General features: G+C 41.8%; 1 protein-coding gene and 1 non-coding gene across 5 annotated transcripts in view; both read right to left on the reverse strand.

Annotated features, from left to right (window-relative positions):
• Window positions 1-4463: 4463 nt before the first annotated feature.
• On the reverse strand, window positions 4464-4575 carry LOC116284832 (U6 spliceosomal RNA). Its single transcript, XR_004194494.1, has one exon. It is a non-coding gene; the product is annotated as a U6 spliceosomal RNA (small nuclear RNA).
• A 601-nt stretch (window positions 4576-5176) lies between these two features.
• The window catches only part of C21H1orf105 (chromosome 21 C1orf105 homolog), a 37382-nt gene continuing 28956 nt past the window's right edge, over window positions 5177-13602 (reverse strand). For 2 of the 4 annotated variants that reach the window (XM_072946110.1, XM_006211153.4), the window contains exons 6-7: window positions 12544-12611; window positions 9209-9595 (exon numbers count right to left, since the gene is read on the reverse strand). In XM_072946110.1, coding sequence (XP_072802211.1) covers window positions 9450-9595; window positions 12544-12611 — 214 coding nt within the window. In that variant the 3' untranslated portion in view covers window positions 9209-9449. Of the gene's footprint in view, window positions 8647-9208; window positions 9596-12543; window positions 12612-13602 lie in introns of those variants that run through there. The other 2 variants (XM_072946111.1, XM_072946112.1) reach the window with 2 other exon arrangements.

The following is a 13602-nucleotide window of genomic DNA, read 5'->3' on the forward strand; positions in this document are numbered from 1 at the left end:
AAAGCAAATGACATAGGTCAGTGGAACAGAATAGAGAGCCCAGAAGAAACCCTTGCATGTATGGTCAATTAATTCACAACAAAGAAGCCAAGAACATACAATGAAAAGAGGACAGTCTCTTTAATAAATAGTATTGAGAAAACTGGGCGGCCACAAGCAAAAGAATGAAGCTGGTCCACTATCTTATTCCATACCAAAATTAACTCAGAATGGATTAAAGGCTTAAGTGTAAGACTTGAAACCATAAACTCCTAGAAGAAAACATAGGCAGCGAGGTCCTTGACAACAGTCTTGGAGATATTTTTCAAATCTGACACCAAAAGCAAAAGGAACAAAAGCAAAAATAAATAAGTAGGGCCACATCAAACTAAAAAGCTTCTGCAGAGCAAAGGAAATCAATAACAAAATGGAAATGCAACCTACTGAATGGGAGAAAATAATTGCAAATCATATATCCGATAAGGTGTTAATATCCAAAATATGTAAAAAAAAAAAACTCATACAACTCAATAGAAAACAAACAACCCAATTAAAAAATTTTTCATTGAATAGACAATTTTCCAGAGAAGACATACAGATGGCTAACAGGTGTATGAAAAGATGCTAAACATCATTAATCACCAAGGAAATGCATATCAAAACCACAATGAGATATCACTTCACACCTGTCAGAATGGCTATTATCCAAAAAAACATGAAATAACAAGTTTCAATGAGAATGTGGAGAAAGGGAACTCTTGTGCACTGTTAGTAGAAATGTAAATTGGTGCAGCCACTATGAGAAACAGTCTGGAGGTTCCTCAAAAAACTAAAAATAGAAGTACCCTAGGATCCAGTAATTCTACTTCTGGGTATTATCTGAAGAAAATAAAAACTAACTTGAAAATGTATCTGCACCTCCATGTTCACTGCAACATTATTTACAATAGCCAAGATATGGAAACAACCTAAGTGTCCATTGATAGATGACTGGATAAAGAAATTACGAGATACACCCCTGAAACACACACACACACAGAGGAGTATTATTCAGCCATAAAAAAGAATGAAATCTTGCCATTTGCAACATGGGTGGACCTAGAGGGCATTATGCTAAATGAAATAAGTTAGACAGAGAAAGACAAATACCATATGATCTCTTTTTCATTTGGAATCTGAAAAAAAAAAAACTCAGGCTCACAGATACAGAGAACAGATTGGTGGTTACAAGAAGCAAGGGGTGATGGGCAGTGGGAGAAATGGGTGAATTTATTTTTAGCTTAAAAAATTGAATTAAAAAAATTTTAAATGACCATATCTATGAACTGGTTACAGATTCATTCATTTGGATTATCTTCATAATCAGTAATGACTCTAGAACCAACAAGATTAAAAAGTAATGTTTTAAATCAATGGAAAACTTACTTCTGTCCCTCGTGTCTCTCTGTACACCCAGAACCCCTCACGCCTTCTTTTCTTCCTCTCTTCCTCCATTTCCTCACTCCTTATTTTTCTCACCTGTTCCTTTTTCTTTCAACTTAAAGGAAAAAACATCTTGTTTTACCTTATTTAAAGTCCTTTAAGCAATGAAGTCTTAGTAATATAAAATGTTCAAAATGTTGCAGTTTACTTTTATAGGAGTTTTTTAATTTATATACTATAATAATTTACACATATTACACTTAAAGAATCTAGAACTAGTCCTGGTGAATCTTCATTTCATTGTGGAATCCAAAGACTGAGAGAGTAACCCAACCGTTCCCCATCACCAAAGATCAACTGATCCCCACTGAACTCATGGACAGCACAGATCCAGCCCATTTACTAGACTCTTAAACCTCTCCAGAGAATGAGATTCTCAAACTTAATATTCCACTGAGTGAAGGAAATCACCTTTCTTTTCCTAGTAAGGAAAACTATTGTTCATTTCTTATAACTCAAAAGTCCCTGATGAAATAGAAGCTCCCCCGCCCCCTTTTTTGGTTTTCAGCCAAGTTAAAGAACACTTGGAGAACAACTTCTAACACACACATGAAAATGATAACTTCCTTCTAGGAACTTCACAAAGGGCATCAAAGAGCAGCGTTGTCAATTCCCCCTGGATCCTACACAGAGCTTAATTATGATAACAAGATTTTAAAGATCAGGCCTGAATATTAGTAAGATTATCTGGCCATACACACATATTTCTTTAGTTCCACCTCGGAATAGATATGAGAAGAAATGATCACTGCACTGACAAGGAAACTGAATTAAAAAAATAATAATAAAGTAAATCAAAAGGAGGGAACCCCTAGGCTAGCTCATTGCCCTTGTGGGCAACAAAACCCACGCCCAGAACTGAACTCCTTATTTCTTTTCTACTTTCCAAGAGTGTCTCAATATTGAAACTGATACCTTCTCTTTTAACATAAAAATTTCACACCCCCTTGAAAGTCACTAACATGCAAAAGATAACAGTTTTTAGCTAGAGTCTAGTTTCTGTATACCCTCACCAGCTAAAAGAACTTTGTTCAGATTTATTTTCTTTTTTAAAAATATTTTTCTTTTTTAATTATTGTGTTTTATTCTTTTTAAAACTTTTTTTGAGGGCAGAGGTAATTAGGTTTATTTATTTTTTTAATGGAGGTACTGGGCATTGAACCAAGGACCTTGTGCATGCTAAGCATGTGCTCTACCACTGAGCTATACCCTCCCCCCAGATTTATTTTCATTATTTCCTATTTCAACACACTAAGAATATTTTATTTTAAATGTGTATGTATGCACAATATTACAATACTGAAAGCAACGTCTAACTGCGCTCCTCCCCCATAGATCATCATCTGTTCCTCCAGGGAATCCCTGAGCTTCCTAGTTCTGCTCTGGCTAGATTCCTTCCTGGCGCAGATCTTTGAAACTTGTTTGGTGACCGGGCTTTCCCATAGACAATCAGCCTTCCAGGGTGATGAACTCCTGCCCCTGACATTCCCAAGCACCTCCCTCCCCACTGCTTCTCTCTTCCACTTTGTCTGGGCTCCAACTGCTGGCCAAAACACCAGGGCTGACTGCTAGAAGACCTGCTCATAGACTCTGCCACGCTCTTGGGTCCAGTCTGCCTTCCTACCCTGTACCATCCACCTCCCGAGCCTTGTCCACCCTGGTGGGCAAGTTTCATGCCAGAACCTGGCTCCTGCTGGCCCCTCCCTCCCTTCCCATTCCAAAGACATGACATGTTCCAATGACACTGAATGTCTAACAGTCTGACAGGACAGAGGCCTCTGCCTGGAGCAAGCACGTGGCATTCCCCACCCTGGGAAAACCTAACAGGACGAGGCTTGGCTGGGCTTGGTGTGCAGCCAGTTTTTTTCCTCAGAAGGTAGAGGATTCCCCAGAGGAACTGCCATTTTGGACTTAACTGTGACAAGGTTGAGGCGACTGATTGGTAGGACATCTGAGACATACTGTGTTGAACAAGAAATGGGCACTGTTCACAATCAAAGAGGCAGAGTAGGGTAGTGGAAGGAGCTTCAACTATGTGCTCGAAAAGACCCAGCAGAGAATAAATCTTTACATCGTTCTGTTTGCCTCCACTGTTTCAGGTTTTCATCTGGTCTCTGGGCAGCCAGACTCTGCGGCAAAGTCCCTGGCACAACTCCAGCGGGGAGGAAATTTCAGTCTCAAAGTTTCTCACCGCATTGCTTTTAAGACAAAGGGAAGACAGCATATTAGTAACCCAGGCCTGGCCCTTTTAGAAGTGCCTGCAAGAATGAGGCCCAGTGGGAAACGAAGATTGTAAGAAAAAAATTAATAAGTTACAGAAAAAAAAAAAAAGAAAGACCTCAGTTTAATGCCAACTTGGTGTGAACCTGGGCAAGTTATTTAACCTTTGTGAGTTCAATTTTCTCATTCATACAACAGGGATTCTAACCCTACTGCTTTTGTAGGGTTCCTGTCAAGATGAAACATGAACTGTGAACAGTGTGGAGCATGGAGGAGGGGACACAATAAATGCTCATCTGACCACCCTCCTTACCAGCACACAGGGTTTGATAAATGTTAAAGAGTTAGAGTTCCAAATGTTAAATGAAAACACGTGTTGGCTCCTGCGCTCAGAGACTCTAAATGGAAACCATGAGTGCTATGGTATCAATCACTGTAGGAATTAATTTTTTTGCCATTTGGATAATTAAATCTTTTATTATTTAAAAATTAATGGGTCATGAAGCTTAAAAGCTGAACAATTTATAAAAAACATATAAAAATGGCCCTTAGACATATTGCAAATATGTTTGATCTCATAATTAGAGAAATGTAAGTTTCAGTTACACAGAGATATAATTTCTCGTCTCTAAAACTGGTTTGAGAATAAAAAATTATTACCACTGTTGTTGAAGCTGAGGGAAACGGGCACTTGCATACATTTTTGGTGATAATATAAATTAGAAACCTCTTATGAAGGCTGTTTTGCAATATCTAATAAACATACATTTGAGGTTAGCGTTAAAAATATGTAATGCTTCACATATTTGCATGTCATTCTTGTGCAGGGGCCATGCTAATCTTCTCTGTATCCTTCCAACCTTGGTATACATGCTGCTCTGATTCCGGAGGCAGATACTTTTATCCTTATTACAGAGCACAGGAAACCAAGACTCAGAGGGGCTAAGTGACTTGGCCAAAGTTACACAATTATCAACATCACAATTTTGGATCTATCTCTGTGATTGTTTCAACCCAGCATGGTCAGAGTGTTACCTCATCCTTACCAGAAGCTCTAACTGGTAGTTACATATGAATTTGATTAATAGAAAGGAAAAATGAATAATTATTCAATAAATGGTTCTTACCCAATAGCAGCATTGGAAATCACCAGCATGAAGATGGACAGTATTTAAACAGGTCTTTGGCATTCTACAAAACAATTATCTTGGTCTCTTTGATAGGCAGTGCATTGAAAAACAGAAGCTGAGGTACAGTTTTTTAGATTAAAAGAGTCAAAAATGCAGTTTGCCACCTTGATTTTGGCTTTGAACAAATCAGCCTTAATAACATGTTGGAAACAAATTGGGGAATTTGAATATGAACAGAGTGAAGAAGACAATAAGAAATTATTATTCATTTTTTATGTGTGATAACAGCATTATCTTTTGAAGGAGAGTTTTTTTCTTTTTGGTGGGAGGAGGAGACTGCAAATGATAAAATAAACTATTAGTGGTAAACAAAAAGTCAGATGTCTTTATTTGTAGGTAATTCAGCAAAACAGTATGTAAATAGAGGAAACATGGCAAAATGTTGACAATTGCAGAAGACAGACAGGTGGAAGATATACAGGTGTTTGTGTTACTAGTCCTGGTTCTCTGTGTATCTCAATGTTTGCATAATAAAACAGAGACTAAAGAAAAGGGCCTTAAGAACATTGATCTAAAGGGAGAGCTTTAGAGCCGCACAGTGGGGTTTGGCTCCTGACTGCTATTTACAAGGCAGAGAGAAAGACAGAGGACCAGAAAATCAAACTTGGGAGGACTAGCAATTGATGGAATCTAGATTCAAAAAGATTGTCACTGGCTGGAATCTAGCCAGAGGAACCTTAATAAGGAGGAATATAGTTGTGTATATAGGTTTTTAAAAATTAGCAGCCTGAGGAAAGCGGTCAGAACAGCAATTCTCACTGAAAGGACAAAAAAGGCTTTCATTGGCAGCAAGTCAACGTGAGAGAATGAAGTGACGAGGCTGCTAGGAACACAGAGGCCCTTTGGGTCTCGTTTCTGGAAGCAGGAGATCCTGGACAAGGAAGAGTGACTGTCACACGGCCACATACGGCCAGGTCATATCTGGAGTCTTAGATTCCACTCCAGGTGCCTTGTTTCAAGTGGCACTGGGGTGGGTGCAGAGAGGGCGACTAGGCCACGGCATGCTGGCCAAAGAACCTGGGGATTGTTAAGTTTTAAAAAGACTAAGTGTAGCGGGGAAGGTACAGCTCAGTGGTAGAGCACATGCCTAGCATGTACAAGGTCCTGGGTTCAATCCCCAGCACCTCCACTAATACATAAATAAACAAACCCAATTACCTACCTTCCCAACAAAATTATAAAAATAAAATGTAAATAAAAAAAGACTAAGTGTCAAAAAAGTCTACAAACAATACATGTTGGGAGGGTGTGGAGAAAAGGGAACCCTCCTACACTGCTGGTGGGAATGTAAACTGGTGCAGCCACTATGGAAAACAGTATGGAGGTTCTTTAAAAACTAAAACTAGAGCTATCATATGATCCAACAATCCCACTCCTGTGTATATATCTGGAAAATGTGAAACTGTAACTCAAAAAGATACATGCACCCCAATGTTCACAGCAGCACTACTCAATGAAACATTCATGTGGTTCAAAATTCAAAGAGTAAATAAGGGTGCAGTATGGAAAAATCTCCTTCCTCTGCCAATTTCTGTCCCCCAGCCACTCAGTTCCACTCCTGAGAGCCGACTCACGTTAACCAACGTCTTCCCTGCTGCTTCGGCACATCTTACTCCTCATGTAATTAGCTCAGTGTGAGAGTCTACGAAGCAAGGGTTTCCTGACCCTCTCGCCATGTGACGTCCCATAGGATGGTCTTTGCTGCACAGGAAGGCCAGTCCCAAGAGGTTTAGGAACAAGTCTTCCTGGAAACTGCAAACACTTGTCGATGCCTGACTTCACTGTCCTGCCCTGCACTGGCCAGGCAGTGAGACTGCATTGCCAAACACTCTGCAAAGAACCAGAGATAACATCCTGTGTGGGTGAATATGGCTGTTTGTCCTCTGACCAGCTTTCCTGACAAGGTCGCACAATTGCATCTCTGTTTCTATTCAGAGAGCTGGACGGTTGGTGTTACGGAGAGAGTTATTGCTGCAATCAGGGAGGTTCGGTTTAGAGTAGAAAGTAACTCATGCTTATTCCCTTACTGGCCTGCACAAGTGTGCACTTCGTGTGTGTGTGTGTGTGTGTGTGTGTGTGTGTGACTTCTCCAGCTGAAGTAAGTTCCTCCAAGGCAGAGTCCAAAACCCTCTGTATCCTCACAACCCCAAATGCAGGGCTCTCACCTCCCATTTTCTCATATTGCCTGGCAACTGAGAAATGGACTTTTCTTCTTTCTGAGTACCTCCTGAGTATGTGTCTGGGTTGCTCCTGTGGGGCTGTGGCTGGAGCATGAGATACTGTTCTCATCCTCATGAAGTGACACGTTATTTAGACAGACAAGAATCACATGTATGAAACAGGGACAATACTAAGGTGCTAAATTAAGATGGGTTTGAGCGGGACATGGTTGAAATGGGATTGACTGTCCCAGTTTTTTCTAGAGATTAGTACATTTTATCCATTTCTAAATTTTCTAATTTAATCTTCACCCTTAAGGCTTTAGTTTATAAATGTATTAATAGAAACAAGTCTGGGATTCCTCATCTTCTTGGAAAGGTTCTGTATTCTGTGGGGGAGCACCGTCCTCACCCCTCAGACCTCCCCCAACCTGAGTAACCACACCCACACAGGACACCCCAGGCAGGGCCTGCCTTAGGAGGACATGAGGCCGTTTTGCCAAACCTGTGACACTTCTGCTGCTCGGAACTACATGGTTCTTGGGCATTTTCAGGAAAATGGGCAGCTACAGTGAGTAAAACCACAGGGCTCAGGAGCCGACAGGCCGCTGACAGGCCTCCCACGAGCTTTGGCATTTAGGGGACACGGAGAAGATGAGGGACCCCGAGGAGGACACGAGGCACTAAAGGCCTGCAGGGCTTCCCAAGGTTAAATTGAGACTAAAGGTAACAATAGCTTTGTGTTACATACTTGATTTTTTGCATGGATTCTCCTAAGTGTAGTATTTCTCTCTATTCCTGGCAGTAAAGAAATTGTGCTGATTAATTGGTTTTTAAGTTCCCTGTTGGGGTGAATCAAGATAAAAGAGTGGGAGTATATCTGACTCATGTCTGTGGATTTTTATTATAACGAGAGTCATTTATTTTTAAAACAGTAAAATCAGGCTTTAGCTGTGAAACACACAAACAAATCTACCCAAGATTATCCATATTAAAAAAGCCTAATCTGAACCCTGTATGACTTTGAACCGGGAATAACATCACGAGTAGATTTTTACAGTGAAGAAATTATCCTGGCCCACTTACGAGAGGTTTGGGGATAACGTTCATATTACCACGTTATTCAGATTACCTCAAAGGCTCCAAATAATCCTACTGGGGGCATGTATCCTTCCCTAATGCATGGGAACGGGTACCCCAAGTCCTTTTACTGGATATGATAATTTGCAAAAAATAAAAGGAAACATCTTTATCTGTGATTTGTCTGTCCTCTGACAATGATCTGAAATGGGATCATAATTCATGCGTACAGCCTTACCTTGAAAGGAAGTGCATGCTATTTTTGGAATCCTTGAACTTTAAATGAACCAAAACCAAGAATCCATAGCCTTCCAGGAATATAAGGCAATTGAGCAAGTTTTTCTGCTTTGGGGGTTTGTGTGTGTGCGTGTGTGTGTGCGCGCACGCAAGAAATCAGGTCAATTTGGCTGCCAGGCCATTTGTGAGAGATTTCTGAAGCCCACTCGTCAAACACGGTTGGCACGGAGGTTGGTTCTCACATGTTGGTCCAGTGTCCACTGAGTCAGGAACTTGGGATTCCGTGAAGCTGTTGTCCCCTAGAGAATGGAGGGGACTTTTTTAAATGTGAGCCCTCCTGAAGCTGAGCATGGAGTGTATGCACTCATATAATATTTGCAAGTCTAGAGTTTTCCTTTATCTCCCTCAGACACATGGACTATGACAGAGCTGGAGATAGACATCCTCAAACCAAAGTAACCAAACTACAAAACATAAGCATTTGGTTTGGATTTGACTGAACACACATTAGATGAACAGCAGTTATATGCAAGGCACCAAGAAGGTGATAGGCGGAAGGTGAGAAAAGACACTGTTCCTCTCCTCAATGGTGGCCATGGCTAATCACTGGCCATTTTTCAGCCCTTGCCTCACAGCACTCTGTCATCTACCAGAGTTAACGGACAGAGATAAGGATGGTAGAGCGACCCCCACCTCTCTCCTTTATCCTTACTAGGCTGAATTCATGAGGAGCCCCCGGGAGCCATCTCTGGCCCCCTGCCCTGAAAGGAGAAATGATTTTCACAGAAAATTCACATCTTACAAACGGAAAGATGTGTCTTCTACTATAAACAATCTTTAAGCAAACAAAATGAACACCACTCAAAATGTTCCATTTTAATCAACACATCTTTATCATCATGTGCCACGAACCATTTGGTCTCTAGGAGAAATGAGCCAGAGGAGAATGGCAAGAGGCAGGATTCTAGCAATGGTCAGGAAGGCAGCACTGAGTCATCTTTTTCATGCTAAGAGGAAATTATGAGAAGGCACTAGTGTCAGAAACTGGCTCAGTGAGGTTGCTTTCTCCCTGAGGGTCCGGTAGGTGATGAGCTCCGAGCACTCACTGCCTCTCTGACTTGTCCATGGGCCCCTTTCTGGGCAAGGAAGAGAGCTGTGTCTCCTGCAAAGCTGTGAAGGCATCTGACAGCAGCCCATGGAAGACAGCTGTCCTGGGGCCCAGGATGGGCAGTCTATGGTGAACGCTCTCTGGAGGACAGTGCGAGAAGAAAGGACAAGGGCGCCTTACATTCTATTTTTAAAAACTCCTCAAAATAACCCAAGTTACCAAAGACTCCCTTAACCTTATAAAACAGCTTCAAAATTCACATGAGACTTCCTATTAATAGAACCATCTTAGCCCTACAACACTTAAGCCTTTACAAATCTTGTCAGAGACCAGAAAGGAGTGTTTAGAAGCAAAACTTAGATATTTGGAAACACTGCCAACTAAATTATACATGAAGATAAAGTGTGTCTGGAGTTGTAATGAGAGTCAAAGGGAAAAGAGGATTCAATCCTCAGAAGACTTTTTGGGGACACATACGTGGTTCTGCTCCTCAAACAAACAAACATGATCTTATGAAAAGGCCACAGTAGGGGAAATGTACTTGCATTTCAAAAGGTATCTTCATTTTATGAAATAATTTATTTTAGGGCTGCTTAAAATCCTTACCATCCTGATCTCTTCTTTGAATATGAGCTTATTTACAAAAATTGGTTAATATTCCACTTTTCCAGACTACACATTGTGAAGGAGAGTAAATCAGTGCATGAAATGACATCTTCCCACTGGAAGTCACTGAATGACTAAGGGAACTGGAGTCCTGAATTCTCTGGAACAAGCTCCTTAGTCCAGCTAAGACATGTCACAGGATCACAAACCCAGGACCCGGTTCAGTCTCATTGCTGTAATGAAGAGGTAACAGAGGCCCATGATGGACTGAGGACCAGAGGCCATATCGCCCTCATCTTAACCCAGTGCTCTTTGTACCATGTCTCACCGCCGTGACAGGTGGTGGACCTACGTCAGGTGGTAGCCGCTCTACCAACGTTCATGGACAAGAGCCCATGAGTGTCTTGGAACTCTGGGCTCAAGGCCAAAGTCAAGATAAACAAATTCAGAAGAAAGCCCATTGCTTATAGACACAGGCTCTTTCCATTTACTTAGTTTTCACTAATAATTATTGATAACATTATAAAGTTTAGCTGAATCCTGAAAAATACTAGACCTCACTGTTGTGATCCATAAAATGAACCAGTCACCGGCAGTCACGGTCACTGGGATGAGTCAGCCATTTGGTATCTGGCATGTCCACAGGCCACGCGGCACAGGTGGGTGGCAGCAATGAGCAACCAGTGTTGCACAGGGACACCTCTAAGTGTCTAAACCGGTGCGGCTGGGGCAGCGTCAGCACTTCTTCTGTGCTGATCAAAGGTGAAGGCTGCTTGTACTGAGTGTCTGGCTCCACGTGGCGAGGGTGGGCAAAGCGCTTCTCTGTTTTATAGGTGGGAACACAGTGACCCAGAGAGTTTCAACAACGTGGCCAAACCTGTATAGCAAAACTGGGACCTGAACAGATCTCTCTGCTCCAAGACTTTTTCTATGACCTCAGAGAGCACGCCCAAGAGCAAAGCTCAGCTCAGAAGGGTCATGACTGGAATCAAACTTAGATCTAGCAAGCTTCAGCTCCGTGAGCACTCTCCCCAAAGCCCCACCTCCAAGACTGCTCTCCTTGGATGAACTCTATGGGCAAGAACTAGGTCTGTCCAGAACGTAATGTGCTGATCTAGGTACACCAAGCCGGGCTCTTTTATTGGTAGCTGAATACACTCCCACAGTTAATAAGTTTATGAAAGGCATCTTATTACATCATTGTCCTGTAGAATCAGAAAATAAACATTGGTGCTGAGGGAAGGGCATGTAACTGTGTGAGTGTGTGCACACGCATGTATGTTTCACATGAAAAAAATCCAGGTTCAAGGGAGACTCGGAATGATTGTGTGTCTGGGACAGAGAGACCTGAACCAAATGCACATTCTTCAAGAGAATGAGGAGGTTGTGGGCCAGAGAACAGCAGAGGGGGAAGCTTTCTTTGGATGGATGCTCTTAGCTCTTGGACTTTCAGTCCACTTTGGCTAAATGAGAGCTGTGGGCTAGGCCAGTATTTTTGGATACATAAGAAGGGACTGGGACTTTCACTCCTCTGGAGTGGCTATCTCAAAACCTCAGCTGTCGCCTGAGTCTCTGGTCCTCCCTTTAGATAACCCCTTGGTTACCCTTTCTATTCTCAAATTTCTTTTTTTTTTCAAATGGCTTCTCAGTTCAATTCTGGCTGTAGCTTCCCTGCCACCTCCCAGGACAGAGCTTGGACTTTCCCAACTGCACAAAGTGAAGAAAGTAATCTTGATGTTCCTTACTGTGCATACACCACATAAAAGAAAAAAACTGAAGGTGGCTTCAGTTAATACAGGAGTAAATGAGAAGATGGGCAAAGTTACTGCAGTGACAGCCTATACTGCGTTAAAGCCTTGAAGTACATCACTCCAAACAAGGACCCACTCCCCACTTCACCAGCCCAAAGTTGGCTTCTCTACAAGATAAGACCAAGGTCAGTGCTGAAGCTGGAGATAGAGTCACCGTCCTTTTTCCTACTAACAGCAAGTGAGCATAAGAATAGCACAGGACAGCTGCTGGGAGAAGGCAGGTGTTTGAAGGAGCCTGTGGAAGGGCAGGTTCCGGGCTTGGTGAGGCCATTCTAGGGTTGTGGGGATATACCTCCCTTCCCACCTTAATTGGTACCATCAGGACTGCCTGAGAAGGGGATTATCTACTCTGTGCCCCACCCATATGGAAATCCTCCAGCAGGTGGATGACGGGAATCTTTAGAAAGAAGGGGACAGAGCCCTGCAGCGTGGTGAGGACCAGGGAAGGAACACAACATGGAGAAGGGCCAGCGAGGTCTGAAGAGGGGACGGAGTGAAGAGAGGGCTGTGGACCCAGCGAAACAGGTCAATAAGCAGTACGTGAAAGAGAAGGGCTAGAGAATGGGAATTTGTTCAGGAAATTTAGAAATTATCTTAGAGGTTAAACTTTCCATTCTACTACTCTGGGGGTGGTAGGTCTCCCCCTGCAAGTACTCTGAAAGGAAGCAAACCTGTTGGGATGTCATCATGAGAACGTTTGGGTAGAGCCCGGGCTTTTGGTGGATGAGGATGCATCGTTCTGATTGGAAGGAGCAAGAAAACACATTAGTCACTCGGCTAGGGCTTGGGGGAAAGGAATGTGTCTTTATGCATTTTAAAACGCAGATGGTCTTTTGAAACCAGCACCTGTTAACCTGGCGTTCAGACCACTTTGCAGCAGTGAGCAGGGACAGGCCAACAACCACTGCTTTTGGAGTTCTTTCTCCTTAATGGTATTTACATGGATTCTGATTTAAAAAAAAAAAACCCTGCATTTAAGAAATGTTTTATTCCACTGTCAGAACATGTACAGTCTAAAAATAGAAGGGATTAAGGAGAGAATCCTTCAGTTCCCAGAAAAAAAAAAAAGTAACAATTCTTCCAGATCAGTAATCTACCATCAAGTGCAAAACTGAGTATATTTTGGTTAGAATGTTTCAATTTTAGAGAAAATGTTTTGACCACTTCCTATTTCTCTTTGTAGCTAAAACTGTGGAAGTGACCCTCAACCAAAAGCTCAAACTTCTTCTACATTTCTACATTAGTTTAAATTGCTTTATTTCTAAAGACTGTCCAATCTGTGAACTTGATGGGCTCTCTCTCCACTCATTTCATGGTATCTATCTCCACAAAGATTTTCCGAGATTATTTTTACTTTGTTACCAAAAATATGGCCAGTCCAGCCACTTAATTTTATTCAGTTGCCATTGGAGGACTCACCGAGACTAAGAAAAATGAAAAATACCTTCTATTACCCATTTTGGGCAAATAGGAATGTGGTTTTTGTAAGAATGAATAGTTTAAGATCCGTCTAAACTATAATTCAACAAATGTATATCTATCCATTCATATTTACCTCCTCTCTCTTTTCCTTCCTCCTTCCCTCCCCCTCTTTCCTTCATTCCTTCCAATCAACAAATATTATTTAATTCTTACACTGACTATAATTAAAGTCACTTAAAAAACCCCCGATTATTTCAGTGAGGACAATTCCATCTGCCTGTAGATGTAGTGAGGTTTAAATACTGTGA

Source organism: Vicugna pacos, chromosome 21 (assembly GCF_048564905.1).
Source record: "Vicugna pacos chromosome 21, VicPac4, whole genome shotgun sequence".
Taxonomy (NCBI): Eukaryota; Metazoa; Chordata; class Mammalia; order Artiodactyla; family Camelidae; genus Vicugna; species Vicugna pacos.